Source organism: Embiotoca jacksoni, unplaced genomic scaffold (assembly GCF_022577435.1).
Source record: "Embiotoca jacksoni isolate LCO1_2020_lvr unplaced genomic scaffold, fEmbJac1.0.p SCAF_25, whole genome shotgun sequence".
Lineage (NCBI taxonomy): Eukaryota > Metazoa > Chordata > Actinopteri > Embiotocidae > Embiotoca > Embiotoca jacksoni.
In genome coordinates, this window is record NW_027185376.1 from 1,333,784 (window position 1) to 1,352,744 (window position 18,961).

Here is an 18,961-nt window from a genome sequence, read left to right on the forward strand (position 1 = left end):
CAATACATGGTGTATTGCAGGTCATTATGTGTTATTATGTGTTTGTGACATGTGCTGATTATGTGTAAAGAAGAAAACCTTATCTTAAAATGGCAAAAAAAAGATTTAAACCTGTGTAGCATGTATTTAAGAGATCATGACAGGCATCCAGTTTTGCAGGCCTGCTTGACATCTTGGCCATTAACATAATATAATTATATAATATCAATATAATAGATGTTTAACTGTCAAGCAGGCATAAATCATCCTGAAGAAAACAAACTGTAATCAGATTCAGATTCAAGTGTTTGATTCTGCTCGAAGTACCTGACACCACCTTTTTCAACAACACAGCCTCGTTACACACTGAACCACATACCTTCTCAAACTCACACTATTACCGTAACCTGTGCTCTCATCGGCAAACGAATGATCACAGCTTGGGGGTGACAGACCTGTCAGTCTGTTTGTCCGTCTGGTGCCCACAGCTGCAGACAGCTGTCCTAACATGGCCGCCCTACTCTGTAGAGAAACCCCGGGCCTGGCGAGTCACAGTTCGTCAAACACAGACACTGACACACACAGGCGGAAGGAGGGGATTCAGTGTGTGCGTGTGTGTTTGTGATCGGTCAAGCAGTTCAGTATGTGCTCGTCCAAGCCCCCTGGGCAGAGAGAGGGAGAGAGAGGATGGGTGGCGGTCAGGCCAATGGGATGTTATCTCATCTCCCTTGGGTGGGATCCAGGTCTTTGCAGGCCTGATGAAGAGCGGAGGAAATTAAACCACTCGCTTTTGTTGTGAGTTTAAGGATCACAGAAGAAGATGAAAGAGGATTCGGGGGGTATCTTATATAAGAACGAGTCAGTAAGCTTGTGTGTGTGTGTGTGTGTGTGTGTGTGTGTGTGTGTGTGTGTGTGTGTGTGTGTGTGTGTGTGTGTGTGTGTGTGAGCATTTGTGAAGTCATTCTGGGTGGAGTGGGGTCATCCCCTTTTCAAACTAAAGAGATATCATCTTCCCAACCTCCGCTTGACCTTGATAAATCCCCGCCTTTGTAACCCAAACCTCCGGAGACATTTCCTTCTCACCTCTGAAGCACACATTGCTACCGATGTTGCATTTCCTGTATGGTCGGCATCTTTACATCTGCGTGAGAACGGTAGCAAGTCTTCCCTGTCCCTGAATTCCCAGCAATGTTGTTGTGAGCGAAGGTGACTTATTTTCTGGCTGTTTTACTTCAAAGCTTAAGAATTACACCTCCCCAGGGGACCGAATGACACTTCAATTAACTTGTCATTAGTGTTTTGTTTTAATTTTCTGCAGCTTCTCTTAGCAGTGAATGATCGCATTGTTCTTGACATCAGAGTTTGAGCATGCCAAATGGAGTCTTCAATCATTCTTTTTCATTGAATTTATTTGCAAGAACTTCAAGTCCAAACAAGTCTCTTTTGTGATAGCATCATGCATCTTTTCTTTCACCTAATAAATTTATCTCATCTGAATAACACGAGTAGTTTCATTCCAAAATCATTTTCATTCAAAGTGATGTGTTTTACAAACTGACAATCAGCACCTTTCTCATCTGATTTCAGTGTTTCAGCAGCTATGGGAAGACCTTCAAAGGGTGTCATTAAACTTATCAAGCTGTTATTAAACTTTTTTCAATAGAAACTCTAGCCATGAGGAAGCACTGTCAGATAAACCACTGGTAATAAGGACAGTGAGTTACGACATAAATTCTAAAGGACCGTGGAAAGACCCCAAACGTGTATTTTATATATACAGGTTCAGACATGAGCAAAAGAAACTCCTTCCTCTTGTTGCTTCATACAACCCCCTGAACAGCATGTGCATAGTCAGCAAGCAGTTGCCTTCATAAATACTCACAAAAAGGGAGATATATAACAAAATTCAGCAGTTCTGGATACAACACAAACAGTCTAATCATGAAATCAAGCGCACATCCTTAGTCTATATATATATATATATATATATATATATATATATATGTTGACTGTGTTCTTGGTTTGTTTGTATATAATATATATAGATATATAATGTACTGTATAAACTGTGCATTTTATATTTATATTTTTTACTGCTATTTTATTGCATTTCTATTATTCTATTCTATTCTAGTATTTTATTCTATTATTTCTATTATTATCTTATTGCTTCTGTATGCTGCTGTAGCGAAAAAATTTCCCCTCGGGGATTAATAAAGTAAATATCTACCTACCTACCTACCTAGCTACCTTCCTACCTACCTACCTACCTACCTACCTACCTACTGAAATCGGCCCAGAAAGAAATTACACATTTGACTGCATGCCAAGAATTATTAGATTTAAATGCAACAAAAAAAATAAATCATCATGTGCTAACAAGTTGAGCTCAGGGGAAAGCACAGCAACTCCCTCACTGCAGGCACCAATAGTGTATCGGTTTAAGAACGACAACAACACTGCAACACACCCCGAAGGAGGTATGACAATGACACAAAAGATATCAGACATTTCTTATGAATCTAATCTATAATTTGATTTTGCATAACACTGCAAAAACAAACACCAGCAGCAAGCAGCGTAACAATCAGCCGTTGCTACCAGCTACTGTACATTGATATATATATATATAATCATCACCACCATCACTATCGTGCAAGATGCAGCACGTTGATGTGACATAACACCGTCCGTTCACAAAAGATAATTTGCTTTGCAATCATTGCCACACAACTGCCAGCGCGGTAATACTATGGAGCCGCAGTTCACAGTGAAGTGAACGATTAGTTGTGGTGTCGTCGTTTTGTTGGTCTGCCCCTGTTAAACTCGTGCGCTAAGTTTTTGCATTCGCTCCGTGGAAGTTTGCAGCACCTGCCAGCGTGCTGCTGCGCGCTGCTGCAGCAAGCAAACAAACAAACTCCTGCGCGTATTTCACTTCGCTTAAAAGCGCAACAATCCGCGTACTGATGTGGCACGACTATACAAAAGGCACATCGCGATGCTTTTAATGTCGGAGAATGCACTGGCTGTCTAAATTAACAGCACATCTCCCGATATGTCCTACCTTTATTGCCTCAGACGGGACTGGCGGCGCCGATATGACAAAAATGTATTCCAGTCTGCGTAAAAAGTTTATTTTAATTCCTGTGCGGGCTTCACATACGGAGAGCCATGTCTCCAAACAATCTCCAGGTCCATTGCTTGTTCTGCAGAACAGCGCTCCAGCACTTCCAGCTCTACACACAAGCAGCCAGTTCTCCCTCCTACAGGCACCTACACGTAAACCGAGCCCCTCCAGCGATGACATCATGAGTCACTATGGCAACTCTGACTCCACCCCAGTCCGCAGCTGAACTTACCTGTCCGACTGCTTAAATTCTCCAACAAAGTTTCTCCTCCGTTTCCCTTTGCGTAGTAGATGTACACTTATTTTATTTTGTATAGATAAGAATCACGAGTTGAATCAGTGTATAAAACAATGTATCAATATACCCATATAAAAAGCACACAAATCAGTTGATCAAGACATGTAACCTGCCATCATCAATGCTGACTGATATCAACTATGCAAATCTACAGAGTTCATGATTAGTGCAGTAGCCTGAAGCAGCACCTCATGAAAAGGGTTTATTTTGCATGTGTGCAGGTTGTGTGGGCCTGCCTGAAAAACAGTATACAAAATCCTTCTTGCACAATGCCGTGTACTTTTGCCTGGAGCTCCCCTGTGGCTCGGTGCCAGTCTCACCATTACCTCAATTGTTTTGGCTACAAAGCCAGCTCACTCCTCCCCTTTGTCTCCTCTGACCAGGAGCAAACAGACAGACAATGACCAGGTGAACCAAATGTCCACCTCAAGACTCCCTCTGTGTCCTGCCTTCCCCACTGACTTCTTCACAAAGTCAACGCACAAGGAGACTTTATAACCTCTAAAAGCTCACAAAAGACACTGGGAAATTATACATCTTTCTGTAGTCGAGAACACACAAACTAGTCTGAGGCTATAAGCAAGTCAAATTACAGTGATCCAAACAGGAGTGTATGGCCAATTCAAAGTGTTTGTGGTTTGCATGTTTTCTACTCTTTCATATAATGCTCACTATTTCACAGCAGCTGTGGGAGGGAGATGTGACAGGCAGATTTATGGGATACACCTCACATATAACCTGGGGCAAAAAACAGGAAGGAACTACATTTGCAGTTGCACTGCATTCTACAAAGCAAAACAAAAATCTCTTCCAAGAAAAGCAAACGTTCATGTGATTCTAAATAGGAGCCTAGATGTGTATATTTGTAATTCCCAGATGTTGAAGACAGTTGTGTTGGAATGAATTTAAATTGCATCATTATGGTAAATACAGTTTATTCCAATGGTCTTGGATTGACATTAAATCAGCACTGATAGATTTTTGGCCACTTGGAAGGGCAGACGACTGCTTTTTTGCACATCAGGTGGACACCGTGCGACATTAGTTAGTAGTGTCGAAGTGGCTCTTTAAAGGGCAGCTGCTAACTTTGTCACCTACTGGTGTACAGGGTAATTCTCCATCAGATGGACACAGAACAACATCACAATCAGTCCTGTTTCTGTCATGTGTAATATTTTATATCCTTTATAGTTCGGCCATAGTTTGGCCACCACCAGCTCATGGATATGGCACCTTAAAGTCACAATACCTTCACTTTCTAAAGGCTAACTTTGTCAGCTGCTAGTGTACAGATTAATTCTGCTGAAAATAAGGTTGAGAGCGAAAAACAAAAACCCCAAACAGAGCCCTAAAAGGTGCTAAAATTCTCCATGGACTTAGAGGTAACTGGTACATTTGATAATTCTGTTGATCACTGTGAGCAAACCCTTTCACATTGCACATATTTGACTCATTGTTGATATATTAAAGTGCAGATTTAACATTAATTTACTGTGATGTCTTAAGTCCCAACGTGAGTCTGATCAAAACAACGACATGACACACCCTGGCCTTCTTAAACCCACTGACCTGTTCCCGGAGCCTTTCCTGGTGGCCCATGATCGCCGAGGCATGATGGGGGTATTTCTGCTTCAGATGCTCCAGGAAGGCCTCCCTCTTCTTGTCCATATCTGATGGCTGCATCGCCAGGATCTCTCTGGAGCCGCGGGCCCCCCCTAACGTGTGCCTTCGAGGGACAGTGCGGCTGCCTTTGGCGTCCCCTCTTGAAGCGGCCGTCCCATTTGGGGAGGCCTGCCTGCGGCTGACGTGCTCGCTGTCCTCTGGGGAGGTTACCTTCAGGTTGCTTTTGGTTTGTTCTGAGGGGACACAGGAGACACAGGGGACACAAGGGGTCAAAACACTTCATGTTTGGACATCAACAACTCGTGCATACGTGTATGTTATTTTCCACAGGTCATGAAGAGGGCATGTCAGGACAAATCAAACATCAGACCTGTGATCTATTTGCCTAATTAATGCTGTAATCTGACTGAAACACACCCCAAGGGTAAATGTAAAGACAAGAGAAAAAAATTTACTTAATCTATGTTCAAAAGGATGTTAGAATATGTTATTTTCTCTAGAAACAGTGCTGGGATTCAAATATTTCCTGATACACAGTTGGTTCAGTTCATTACACATTTATGATGCTTCATATTTCTGCAATAACTCTTCAGTTTAATGTGACAGACACAGTAATGCTGATAAAAAACACCCAGTTAAAACAGCTGTTCAGGTGTCTTTCCTTTAAAACAACAACAAGGGTATCCATTAATGAAAGGAGGCACAAATGGAGAAACTTGGTTGATGATTTACAGAGCATCTGTTTATACATCATATGCCAGATGCAAAGGGGTTTATTTCAGGATAGATGCTGATGTAAATATGAAAGGAGGAAAATGAATTACTGTGGAAGTTTCCATTATTACAAGTGTTTATACAGATTCAATGGAAAGTAACCTGTCATTTAGCATGTTTCTGATTGGAATCAAACTATTTTTCAATTAGGAAACTTTCCATTTTTATCACATGAAAATAACCCCCCAAAAAAGATGGGAAACAGATATTTAATATGGAGCAGACTGAATATAAAGTAAACACAACTCCTTTTGGGCATATAAACATCTTTGTACCCTTGTTATCTTGTCTTAAATCAATCATCGCCCGCAGGAACACTATTATAATCCATAAATGTGAAAGCTTTGTGATTCTGTGGTAGAAGAGAAGAGAAGAGAAGAGAAGAGAAGAGAAGAGAAGAGAAGAGAAGAGAAGAGAAGAGAAGAGAAGAGAAGAGAAGAGGTAAATAAAAGGGAAAAAAGCTGCTTCAGTGGTGAAAAAAGAAATGAAGCAAGATGATCTGTTGCCTTGTTTTGTCGACAGGTAGCAAGAGCCATAATGTGTACCTTTCAGAGTATAATGGCAGAAAATAAAGGACCTCTTATAGAGTTCAGCTCTTCAACAGTTGAAGGAGGAAATTTCCAGTGATTTGCCACCATTTTGTGGGTGCTTTAATATGGCTTGTCTTTTCTTTGAAAGCTTGCTTTCAAGCTTTCGAACAACAAGCCATAGATAAAAAGAGGAATTTCTTGTTGACATGTTAGGACTAAAGCAGGGGTAAATTTAACTACTGCAATAACTTGTGACGAGTAAAACACCTGCTGGTAGCTGCAAAGCCTGAGTTTCCTTGTGCCGTTCACAACAGCTTTATCCATTTTGATTTTGTTTTCAACTGCAGATCTTTAGGGGATACACAAAACTGCGTTGTTTGGTAAATAAAAAAAAAATCAGGCATAATTTTTTGAGGAATATTAAGCGGTGGTGCCCCGTCACCAGTGCCCCCCCCCCCCCCTCCACCCCTCTCTCACACACACACACACACACACACCTCCCACCCCCACCTCCTCCCCCGCTCAAATTGAGAGCCGGAGCACGTCTCATACTTCCAATCCTATTTTTAACTCCCAAACACAGTTTACCCCCCTGCTAACCACTAACACTCAGCAGACAGAACAGACCTGAACCTCTATAGGATGTGAATTCGTTGGCGGGTGGGCATGTCAGAGAGCTCATTACCTTCCCCAAGTGAGCATTCTTTGTCTTCATCTGCAATTTCTTCTTCCATTGTACTTTGAGATCAACACTCAGGAGTGCCGGTGAGAAAAAGTACTGGCTGGGTGAATCAGCTAACTGCTTGCTTAGAGATTCCAGACGTAGCTCACGTGGAAAAGGGGGCTTGAGATAGGCCCTGCCCCGCAGCCCCAGGATAGACTGGTGGGGATTTAGAAAGTCAACTGCATTCCAGGACGTTGAGAGACTCGACCCTCACCCTCAGGCTAAAAGCTCTAGTGCTGCTATGGAGTGGTCCTAGACTGAATGTAAATGTGTGTGAGAAAAACACAGAGTATATTGAGCATTGTAAAAAAACAACAAAAAAAACCCAACATAAAAGATACTCAACTCGGGGACTAACAGTTGCCAAACCATCTAACGCACTCACAGACCCACACAAATACAAACTCCTATACACATAGCCTGTTCTTTATCAAGACGTTGTCTGCAAGCTGCCTCTTGTTAAGCTCTCGGTCCCTGTTGAGGGGCCCACTAGACACGCACATGCATCCAAATGTGTCATAACCTACTTCTGAGCCACATCCAAACTGCTCTCAGCGTATGGCAGCCAGCTAATATGTGATCGAGTTATCTGATCAACAAGACAAGCGTCAGTCCTGCAGGCGGTGTTGTTTCCAATTAGGAACCATGCAGGAGACACCACAGTCTTGTGTTTGCTCTCCCTCTTGGGATTGTGAAAAGCAACACTGTCCTGTTTGCCTGGCAGTCAGCACACATGCTCGAGGTCTCCGTACAGGTGTGCTTTTTAAAGGAGGGGGGAAGGCCGCATCTCAGTTCATTTCTTTGCAGCTGCTGATGTAAGTGATCCCATTTAAATGTGCAGGAAGAAGGCATGAAACTGACGTACCTTAACAGGAAAACGTGAGGGGATCAATGCCCTACTTTGTGGGCCATGTAATTGAAACTGGTGGGGCGAGCGCATGAACAAACACAATGCAACAGCTGACGTATAATGTCTAACATATGGAGAGAAGTCTGCTTCCTCCCACTTTCTGTCTGCTTTCAGTCCCTCGCATGTCCAGGCGCTGAGCCACAATAGGCAGAGTTAGCGGGCAAATAGACAGGGATCATGTCATTTGTCATTCTGTGACTCTGGTTAAATTCATGCTAATATTATTTATCCAGTATTGTACGATCTTCAGTCATTTACAAGAGTTATCTTCTCTTCCAAATAGTATTTCTTCCTCTTATGACAGATTTCTCCTTGTATGATTGGTGAAAGCAGGCAAACTAGTGAATCCACTTACAGCTTGCTTTACTTACACTTGGCTCTAACTGTAGCTGTCTTATGCTACAAGCTCTACGTGACAATGTTCTTTAAATCCCGTGTGTCATGTTGACTGGCCAAAATTATCAATGAAAATGTTTTATTTGTTGATTACGTTGTTGATTTTTTTTTTTGTGCTCAGTCATTTTCCAAATTTTCACAAATCCTTAAATTTTTTTATACGGTTGAATGAAAATAATATTTGACACATGAGAAACCTAAAAGTTCATGTGCTATAAGCGCTGTTACTTTTGCTTGAACATTTATACTAAAGCGACAGTGTGGGACTTTTATCGATAAATGAACATTCAAACCCAGGCCAAAGGAGTCCACACAATGCTTAATAAGCAGTGATCACTTTCTCTGTGTTTCATAGTATACAAAGTTTTTACATCTGTTGTCTGGTGAGACACTTACCCAGTCGCAGGGTGACTGTATACTGAGCAGGCTTATTGGGCAGAGCCTCTGCAGCGGAGACTTCCGCCCGCCAGGCTGGCTAACCTCTTGTTTAGCCCCATGTTAAGTTCAATGGAAATAAAATAATTCAATCGTGTGGCTTATGGAGACTTTCCAAATGTTTTGGACTGAATGTATCAAATTCTGATAGTGAAACCAGTCATTTTGTGCAGGCTATGACACCTTTTATTTCAATCATCCACAGTTTTACAACAGAAGCAACAGAGTAAGCCAAGGCGAAACCTAGGATGTAAGCACATGCTGAGTTTTTTTGTAATTACTCTCACTGGCAGAACGGGGAGACAAAAGTTACGCACTGCAGTTCTGAATATCAGAAAATATGTAATGCAAAGTCAACTTAAATAATATCAAATATGATCTGAAATTTCAAGGGCTGCTGATTTCCCCAAAAATTAAGAACTGAAATGTTGAGTTTAGCTGTCAACGTAGTGGCGATAGAGAGTGTCTGTGTCTATGTGTCAAAATTCCTCAGGCCTGACGATGACACATACATCACCCCAACCAGCCGACAGGTCAGTCATTGCTAAGCCAAACGTATAATTAAAGCAACTCCTCCACAGCAACAATTACATCCTGTGGTTTGAACAACCTGCCTTGCTGCACTTTTTACTGTCAGCATTGCGGGCCCAAATAAATTACTTTCTCCTTTTAGATTGTCACAAGGGATCCACAAGTGAATTGTGTCTCACTCCAATGGCTCAAGAATGTCATTCTCTTTCACAGCCGCCGGTGTTGAGTAAATGATGGTCTCTCAGTTGAAAGACTACATGAGGCACTTGCCCACGAACACCAGGTCCTGCAAAGAGCTGGGTGTCCCGCTGTTTGCAGTTACTTTCTGGCTGTCACTTATTTATGGAGGAATGTATCCCTGGTCGCACTCCCACTCTCCCCTACTATTACTGTCCCATAACTATGCAGTTAGATACAAAGCCCTGTTGTGTGCAATAAAAGTAGGGTTCACATAGCAATGCCCTGCAGCCATGAATAGGAATACACATAACAGCGCTGGTCCACTGCGGAGAATCTGACGGTATTTTTTTTTTATTACGTACAAGTTATCAGAGTTGGAATATCAGATGATCCGTTCATTTGGAACTGAGCCTCATGTACAGAACGGATCTAATTTAAATATGATTAGAATAAATTAATCTTCTAAGGCTGCGGTAATATCCAACTTAACAAGTCATTTAGACCATTACAGAGACTTAAAATCATGTTTTAGAAAATTCTGCCTCTGACGTGAAATGATTAAGACCCCAATTCAAGTGACGGGGGATGACAATGTTGTTATACATTGGTCCACCACTGGCCCAACAGACCGTTATTGTCTGGATGAATCCAGATGACTTTAAAGTTTCCCCTGAGTTGAAATATCTCAACATCTACTGATTCATTTGGCCCTATTTTTTGTACAGACTAAGCCTGAATGAATTTTGGGATCCCCTGATTTTTCATCTCCCACCACCATGTTGGTTGGCATTTGTCGATTTCATTGAAAGATACCGACAACAATTAGGTTGCAGAGATGGAAATCATGAAACACACATATAGCACTGTTAGCATATTAGCAGGGCGATGTGGCTGACTACTGTACATCCTCAAAAAGTCAGTAGCTTGGCTGTAAACTGACAATGTTGTCTTCTTGGATATATTTTTGAAGAAATGCCTTGAAATAAATTATAAAAGTTATATTTTAAGACCAATGACTAGAGTCACGACTTGTAAAAAATTTCCCCTCGGGGATTAATAAAGTAACTACCTAACCTAACCTAAAAACTGTGGACATATTCTTCCCACTCCTCTGCATGTTGTGCCCAAAGAACCTTTGTTTTTCTATCAGTCTTCCTTTCTGTGTCAGACTGAGACCACCTGATTCCATGCCCTTCACTTATCACATTACTCTCTTCCGCCCACAACCAGTGCTGCACGCTGACATAGCCAAGTGTCAGTATAGGGCAAATGCGAGTGTCTGCGGAGGTGATCTGTTCAAAGTCTGCAGAAAGAAAAAAAATAAGAATAATAAAGCAGACAATTTCTACACTGAAATCTCACTGCTGATCTCATAGATAAACTGTTTCCATGGAGGTAAGTGACACAACATTTAAAAAAAAAAAAACCGCCTTCACAATGCAGTTCAGCCACATTTTTTCACAACTTGTGTTTACAAAAACGCATTCATGCACTCGCACTCACATGCAGGGAATATCTGACTTCCTATCTGGGTATCTTCACCCTTTGCAGAACGAGTCATATGAACTCAAGTTTTCTGGCAAATCAGCACTTTCGCATTTGGACACAATGAAAGACACCTTGTGTGAAAGTGATTGCTGACACAATGACAGGAGAAAATATACCTCTTTCAGAACTAAAAGAGGTGTTTCATCTCTAATGTAGCTTAAGGCTCACTGGCAAAGAAAATTATCCACTTTAAAAAAAAAAATCACCAATAAGAGAGGTCTTATGACCCTTTACGCCTAAGTTCCTCCCTCCAACAGCCTGTGGATGAGTGGGGTTTTGTTCTGATTTGAGGAGGTTGATTATATCAGTGTCAGGTCAGGATGTCAGAATATGTGGAGGACAACAGGCTGTTATGACTTTTTTTTTTTAATGGTCTCTTACAAGAGAGCTGGATGTAAAAAAAAAACAACAACAATATGGCTCTGAGTTTTCAGATAATTTAGGAATTTTCAGTTTTATTGTGTACATTTGCTGTTTCATGATCTTTTTTTCTCCTTCGAGTGTAATACTGTCTACTTACGTCATGTGCTGCTGTCTGTTTATGTGACCCGTTGATTTAGGAGTGACATCCACATTGCCCCCGTGTGCTGTGAGAGCAGTCACCCATAGCTGTGGTGTCCATTCAGGACACTGGCACTATCATATTCTACAGCACAGTAAACAAATAACAGTGTTTCCTACATGTCTCCTCTCTGGCTATCCTCCCCATTAAAACTACACAACTGTCCACTCCATCATGAATAAAATAAAAACCACAGGAATTACACTCACTCTCACCCCTATCTCTGGCCTAATGAGGCATCTCCCAGCTGCGGTGCCGCCGGTAATGACCACCGGTCCCCATCCTGTTAGCTAAGACCACTGCAACATCTGTCTCAGCTCAAACGTGCGGACACCCGCAGCTCTGTGGTGCATGAACTGATTGCGTTTCACCTTTCAATTGAGATACACGCGTGTGTGCACGGATATGTACAGTATCTGTGTGTGTGTGTGTGTGTGTGTGTGTGTGTGTGTGTGTGCGTGTGTGCGTGTGCGCGCGTGTGTGTGTGTGTGTGTGTGTGTGTGCGTGCGTGTGTGTGTGTGCGTGCGTGTGTGTGTGTGCGTGCGTGTGTGTGGTCTGATGTGCAGGCCCTTACAGACTTTCCCCTCAGCTGAAGCCGTATAAACAGACAGGACTGCCAACCTGACGGGCCGCCGGCCAAAAGATATGAGTTACAGACATGTGGTCTTAGTGTGTGTATGTGGGCGTGAGTGCTGGGAATAGTAACCGTAACGGGGTGAGTGGATGCAATAGCAAAACAGCTATTGAGAAACAGATTATTTGACATCTTAACATTGAAAAATAACATTCAAATTCATATTGATCCCACAGGAGATTCAAAAGGAGATCTTCACAGCGGCTGGACTCAATGAAGCACGGCAAATTAATTTGACTGCTTATTGACTCCAAGTGGAATGGCTTATCCTGAGTGGGTGATACTTGTAGATCTTTAACTGAAGTGCAAAGTTAATACCCATCCTATTGAATGGACGACAACTCCAGTAAAGTTTAACTAATGAGCAAAGCCTTCGACGTTCCTCGTAAAAGTAAATAACGCTGCAGTCCACGTCGCTTGCAAATCAGTCACTTTGTTCCCCCTCTTCTCTGTCTTCCTCCCTCGTTGTTCGGCTAACGAAGCAAAAAAGCAGACGGGGGGGAAAGAGAGGATCCACTGGCAGAGCGGGCCTGTTAGCTGTGATGCTTCCCCCTAAAACAACCTGAGGACAACTCAAACAAACAGCTTTGTTTATTGGCCAGCTCCATTCACCGGCACAACCGGCATATCTGTCTGCTACCTCTCTTTGACACGCATCAGCACCTGATCAATGCAAAACAACAAACCAGCTATTTTACCTTCTCTCCACAAAACACTTTGATGCCCTGCGTTTTCTCCACACCAGGGGGTGCTGTTGAACATGCTCCAGCCATGATGTGCAATGATCAGGGGGAAATTACAGGGTGTGTTTGTGTGAGTTTGTGTGTTTGTGTGAGTTTGTGTTTTTGTGTGCGTATGCCTGAGAAAATAAGACGATAGTGTTTTTTTTTTGTGTGACTTCTCAACCATGCACAAGGAAATAGGCTTCAGAATATTTCCTTTGTCATTTATTAACTAAGACACTAAGTGCTGCTTAATGAACTGGTGTGTTTGTTATGGCGTGCCTGTGTGCGCAGTTATGAGTTTGTATGCACGTGTTTGCCAGCCAACCCCCAGCAGTGTGCACACTTCATTAACTCATGGTCAGTGTAGGTGCAAGTCAACCCAAGACATTGGCTCAGATGGCTGCTGGTTTCCCGTGACAACAGTCTCTGGGCCAACGGTGAGGCTGGCGGCGTCCTGAGAGGGAGGGATGGAGAGACGATGAGAACAGCTGCAGCTGGGAGGAGGACGTCCACCCAGGAGTCAGTGATCAGGAATTTTCTCCCTCTACGCTGCCTGAGAGAAGTTTTTCTTTAAAATCTGATAGCTGCAACCTTCCTGTGCACCAGAACCTCCAGAGGTCTGAATTGCAGTTATGACTAGTGCTTTCATTTTATGAGAACTGGGCCTTGAAACCTCTATCTGCTTGGGATTTTGTCAAAATCCTACTTTGTGAGTTATTTTCCTGACAAAGGCAGCCATAGTTTCTTTGCTGAACTCTGGTCATGTTAAAGTAATTTCACTGTAAACATCAGATCTGCTCACACCGTACTGCAGACTGTCCATCAGTCTACAGAACATTATTGCAACAGGAACTGCGCCAAGAAGGAAATGGTCAAATTCTCCGGCCTCTCTCAAACTGTGTGCATGTTGTTAAGAAATCTCGTATCTGTTTTGGCAAGTTTTCTGTGTCAACAAATTCAAAATAAGTGTACACAGCAGAAATTCACTTGTGACATCAGCATGCAAAACCACACACAGTCACATAAGCATAAACAAACACATTGAATGTACAGTAAATGAATGATATGGCTTATTGAGGAACGCTGGAGGGAACGATGGAGTCAGACAGATTTTAAGACAGATGAAGATGCGTTGGTGATATTACACCGAATCTGAAGAAAATTAAAGCTACTTTAGTCCCCTTTGCTGCAGCGAGTTAACTATGCGTTCAGCCTGCTTATGGCTTCCATTTAAACATGTCTTTCAATATGCCACCTCTCTCTCAAGTTTATTAAGAAGTGATTGCGCTGCAATTGACTCTCCTCATTGTGATAAGCAGCTTAGGACCTGGACTTTGCCAGCCAGTCAATCATGTGTTCCTCACTTTCCCCTCTGCATTGCGCTTTTCTTCCTCTCCCTTTTTCTCTGCATGCTAGCACAGCATACCCGTTGTCAACGAAAGGTTATTATGAACCAAAAACTGAACAATACACTTAACTGCGTTAATTAAAAACAAAAGAACAATTCTGATTCTTCATATATAAGATTCACTGAGTGACACATTGGTTTAAAATGTTCTGGCCAGACAGCTTCAAACTGCCCAAACCAAGCATCTACATCTGCGTTGGAGAGCTGATAAAGCCGAGTCTCTGCATAAGGTCCTACTTGGGAGAGGTGAGTGCTGCTGGAGCTGATAAGTGTTGCAGGTGGTGCTGGGATATGAAATAGGCCTTGTGGAGGGGGAGCCACTCTGAGATCCCGAGAACACTAGAGTCTCTGTCCTAGTCTTTATCTGTGAAACCTGCTGTGTGCTGTCCATGTGTTGTGTGTTTATGGCTGTGTGTTCCTGTATTGATGTATATGTGTGCCAGTCAGAGGGTGGACGGTGTCCAAGCTTACGGCTCTGTGAAGCAGAAGGGGGTGGGACTGAAAGGTTTGTGAATGTGGCCAGACCATTTCAAGGGGGAGGGAGAGAATGCCTTGATGCATAAAATGTGCATAAACTGTAATGCAAATGCATTCGTTACCCTCACCGGTCTGTGTATAACAAATAAAAATGGGGCACTTAAAGATCAGTTGTTGTTTACTTTAAAACACAGAAAAACATAAGAGTATTTACATATTCATATGAACTGACAGAGGAGATTTCTTAACGGCATCACGAGAATGCAGGTGATCAACGTTGTGGGGAAGTAGGAAAAGAAACACAAGCTGTAGCTTGTAGTGTGGTTGCAGTAAAGGAAATGTTGCAGCTTTCCCACGGCAGAGGGGGGGGGGGGGGGGGGGGACGGAGGGCCTCCAAGGTTTAATAGCTTTACCACAGTGTGGCCATAATGGACAAGCAGGGATCAGGTCATGAGAGTGCAGATGGCAGCAGAGTTTCTCACTAGGCTTAATGTCACTGATTTCACTATGTAAAACAGTTACCACGCATCACATTGCATCCTGGTGTTACTGTGGTCTAATCTGTTTTCCCCAACAGTGAAAGAAATTTTGAATATTAAAACTAATTTGATACTTTTATTAAATGATAATTAACTCCTCCTATATATAGCACAGCAGGCTAATCTAACAGCCGGTTAATATTAAAGTTTTAAGAAGAGCAACTAGACGGTTACAGAAGTGAGAATGCTAATTATTATGGAGACATCAAATTCATTTTAAAGCTGCCCTGATCAATACTTTAATGTTAATAATGTATGAAATATCTATAAGTTGTTGGTCCTAGTGATGAATCCACAGAGAATTATCACAACCAAATAGTTCGCCTCAGCTCTAAGGAAAGTTTTAGAGTCCTTCAGCCGTTTCGGTTTTAAGGCCAGCATCTTTACCGTTTTGGAATCTCTCCGCTCCCATTGCTTTCTTTCCAGATACACCTGTTTATATTGGAGAACCTGCGATAAACAAGACTGACTGATCCATTCACAGCAGCAAACAGCAGATACACAAAGTTCGCAGCAAGTTTGTAAACACAGTAGACCAAAACAGAGCGAAAAGAAGATTGAAGATCATACTGGATGTGTAAATGAGCAACTTCATCAGTTCATTATATAACAATGTTGTGCTTACAATATATTGCACTGTTTAAGGGGCCAAGAATCAGGTGAACGCTGGTTTAAATAAGATATTCTATATCTACAAAACTATTGTTACTCAATAAAGACTATGCCAAATTTTTGCCAGACATTAAGGTCATGAATCAATTTTTTTCTGAGTGTACCCTGCTGTATAAATATAAGTATGTAGAATGATATCTTAACTTTGCAGAGAGATGAAAAAGGCCACTGTCATCCAAGTTCAATTTCTCACATAGGGGGAACCACATGCTTAGCACTGTTCACACCAAAGCAGGACACTGGTCTATTCACGTGGAAAGGCAAAAACCAGTTCCTTCATATGATATTACGTTCATTAAAACCTATTTGCTTTATATTTACAATGTATACATTACTCAATCCTCTTTAGCAGGTCAGCTGCTGTCACCTTTTGCCCTGTGGCAGTGGCAGAAACAGGGTCTGAGGTCAATTATTTTTAACACCAGTCTAAAAATAACCTCAGGAAAAGTGTATGAGACACAAAGGCTCTGTGATTTGAGAGGAGAAAAAGAGATTTTCAGAGTTCCTACTATTTCAGCCTCAGGAGCTGGCCAGATCCTACCGGCCCCCCAAGTCCTCTGATTGGTTATTAATGACATCATCCCTGGGGCCAATCCCCCTTCCTAGAACGACGATGTCATCAGTGCTGAAGCATCTCAGTGATGTAATGGAGGGAGGGTTATAACACACACTTCAAGTAGCACCCCTTTTCTTCTCTCCTGCTCAACTCTCCTTTCTGCTCCGATTTTGTCTTTCTCATTCCTCTTTCCGACTCAATCATTTCATTACGTCCATTCAGCTCCCACCTGTTTATTAACACTGAAATACAGGACACAGAGATTTGCAGTTAAGCCCAGAGCTATAAGAGCTCTTAAAACGCTGCTAAAAAGACAAAAAGAAGCGACAGAAGCATTTCCATTTCCTAATCCTGTCTGTGTCCTGCAGCTGCAATTAAAATATGGATCAGAGATCATGTCCGTTTTTTTTCCCACAGGCTGTGACTAAAGATGTGAAAACCCTGGTTAGCATTACGTCATTAATTTCAAGTTATAATTGGTCTGGATAAAGAGCACAAGACTATTCTGTACACTTACATGTATTCAAACAAACAGATAGTGTAATGAGGCAACTTTGATGACTGGTACAACCTTTAAGCCACCAAAAGTGGCACATAAGTACATGCAAATGTGTAGTCAACCATCCGAGTGTTATGTCAGTTTGTTCCCATTTCATTTATTCTGACTATTTCATCTTTTTGGCAAGGCCTTCACATCTGTTTTTTAATCACAATTTATGAGAGTGTGTGTGTGTGTGTGTGTGTGTGTGTGTGTGTGTGTGTGTGTGTGTGTGTGTGTGTGTGTGTGTGTGTGTGTGTATCCTGGGCAATCATCCAGAGCTCAAGCGGATTAGTGAGGGGACTCTACCCTGATCAAAGCAGCACAGAATCCAGCTTACTGGGACACTCCGTGTAACACGTAACCCCCATGGAAATGATACTGTACATGTTGCAGACCCACAGACCACCAACTGCAATACCGTAAAGACTCTTAAAAGGGAACCGTTTGACTTTTATAGTATGTCTTTCCTGTCATCCGGACAGATTCTGGTCAGACAAATAAAACTCTCCCGAAAGCTGGAAATCAGGGTAGCAACACTCAAACTAAGTGCTGTCATCAAGTGTGAAGTATGCAGCTGTCAGCTGCTCCATAGAAACTGCACTGGTTAATGGTCCAAACAGAATGTATTGGAGATCTTCCCCCGGTGACATGCATACAACGTTGGTTTTGAGTTTACAACACAGACCTAAAGCAGCAGGGCAACATTCTCTGGCTCTACAAAGCTTGATTCATTTGATATCGCACACTAAACAGAGAGTGGTAGTGAGTGTAACACACCGGGTTTATAGAATGAACACAATGGTCCGCTGAGATTACTGTTTTGGGTTTGTAGCCCGCAATTTAACTAGCAACAGACATCTGTTTTCAGGGAGAAAGCCACGATAACCCCACTGTTCACCACCTGCTCAGCACTTAACAGCAGACAAAATATCTGGGGAACATCGTGGAGCATTAAAAAGGTAAACAGACACATATCTGTCTGAGCATTCCTGTCGCGCGGCCTCCAACTGGTCAAAAGTCAATTAAACAAGGTCAAATTGAATTTTGAGGGATATTTTTCATAATATTTTACATTCCACTCAATTATTAGTGTAAAACAAATCCATACATTTTTTAATGATGAAAACAATAATTTGTTGCAGCCCTGCTTTCTAAGTGTTGCACATAAAGCCTTGTTTGCACATCTGCAGAGAAACTTAACTTCTGTCACGATTATTGGTTGGCTCTAATTGGGGTCCACTGATACCAGGTAAGTCATGCATTATGGATGCGCTCCCAGTAAATTCAGATTGAGATGGTCACTGTAATGAAGTCATCTGCCAGCTCCAGAGAAAGTCCTTCATCAAACTGTACGAGTTGAGCTTTTCAGAGACCGAATGGGACGTGTCTAATAATAAAAAGCCCTCCTTAACCATGGCTGGGATCTGTCATGCTGAGCAGACACTTAAAGACTTTTGGAAAAATTATCAGAAAGCACATCAGAGATAATATGAGCCGATTTTTTGTTTTATATGTGAACAAGGCTTTTGAGGCACATTCCTTCTTGTGAGAGGCTTGTTGCACAATTAGTAGTCCACTGATTAGACAGGCAACCAGCCATATTTGAACACAGATGCCAGTGCGCACACATGCAGACACAGTACCCCACTCCCTCCCTCTCTCCTTGGTTTCATTATGTATGTAGTGAGATGGTTATTTTGTGATGCCTCTGTGGCTAACCACCGTCATCCACTACCTAATGGCTTTAGCATGTGCCTGGCAGCCCATTGGCTCCAGTGGTTTCAGATCTTGG

The 18,961-nt window shown here is 42.2% G+C and overlaps 1 protein-coding gene across 16 annotated transcripts in view; it reads right to left on the minus strand.

The window, feature by feature from the left end:
- Positions 1 to 18,961, minus strand: part of LOC138204324 (sickle tail protein homolog) — a 107,211-nt gene that overhangs the window by 39,985 nt on the left and 48,265 nt on the right. For 13 of the 16 annotated variants that reach the window (XM_069159494.1, XM_069159490.1, XM_069159493.1 and 10 more), the window contains exon 2: positions 4,974 to 5,260. In XM_069159494.1, the coding sequence (XP_069015595.1) occupies positions 4,974 to 5,260 (287 nt within the window). Of the gene's footprint in view, positions 1 to 3,043; positions 3,376 to 4,973; positions 5,261 to 7,016; positions 7,102 to 18,961 lie in introns of those variants that run through there. The other 3 variants (XM_069159495.1, XM_069159498.1, XM_069159497.1) reach the window with 3 other exon arrangements.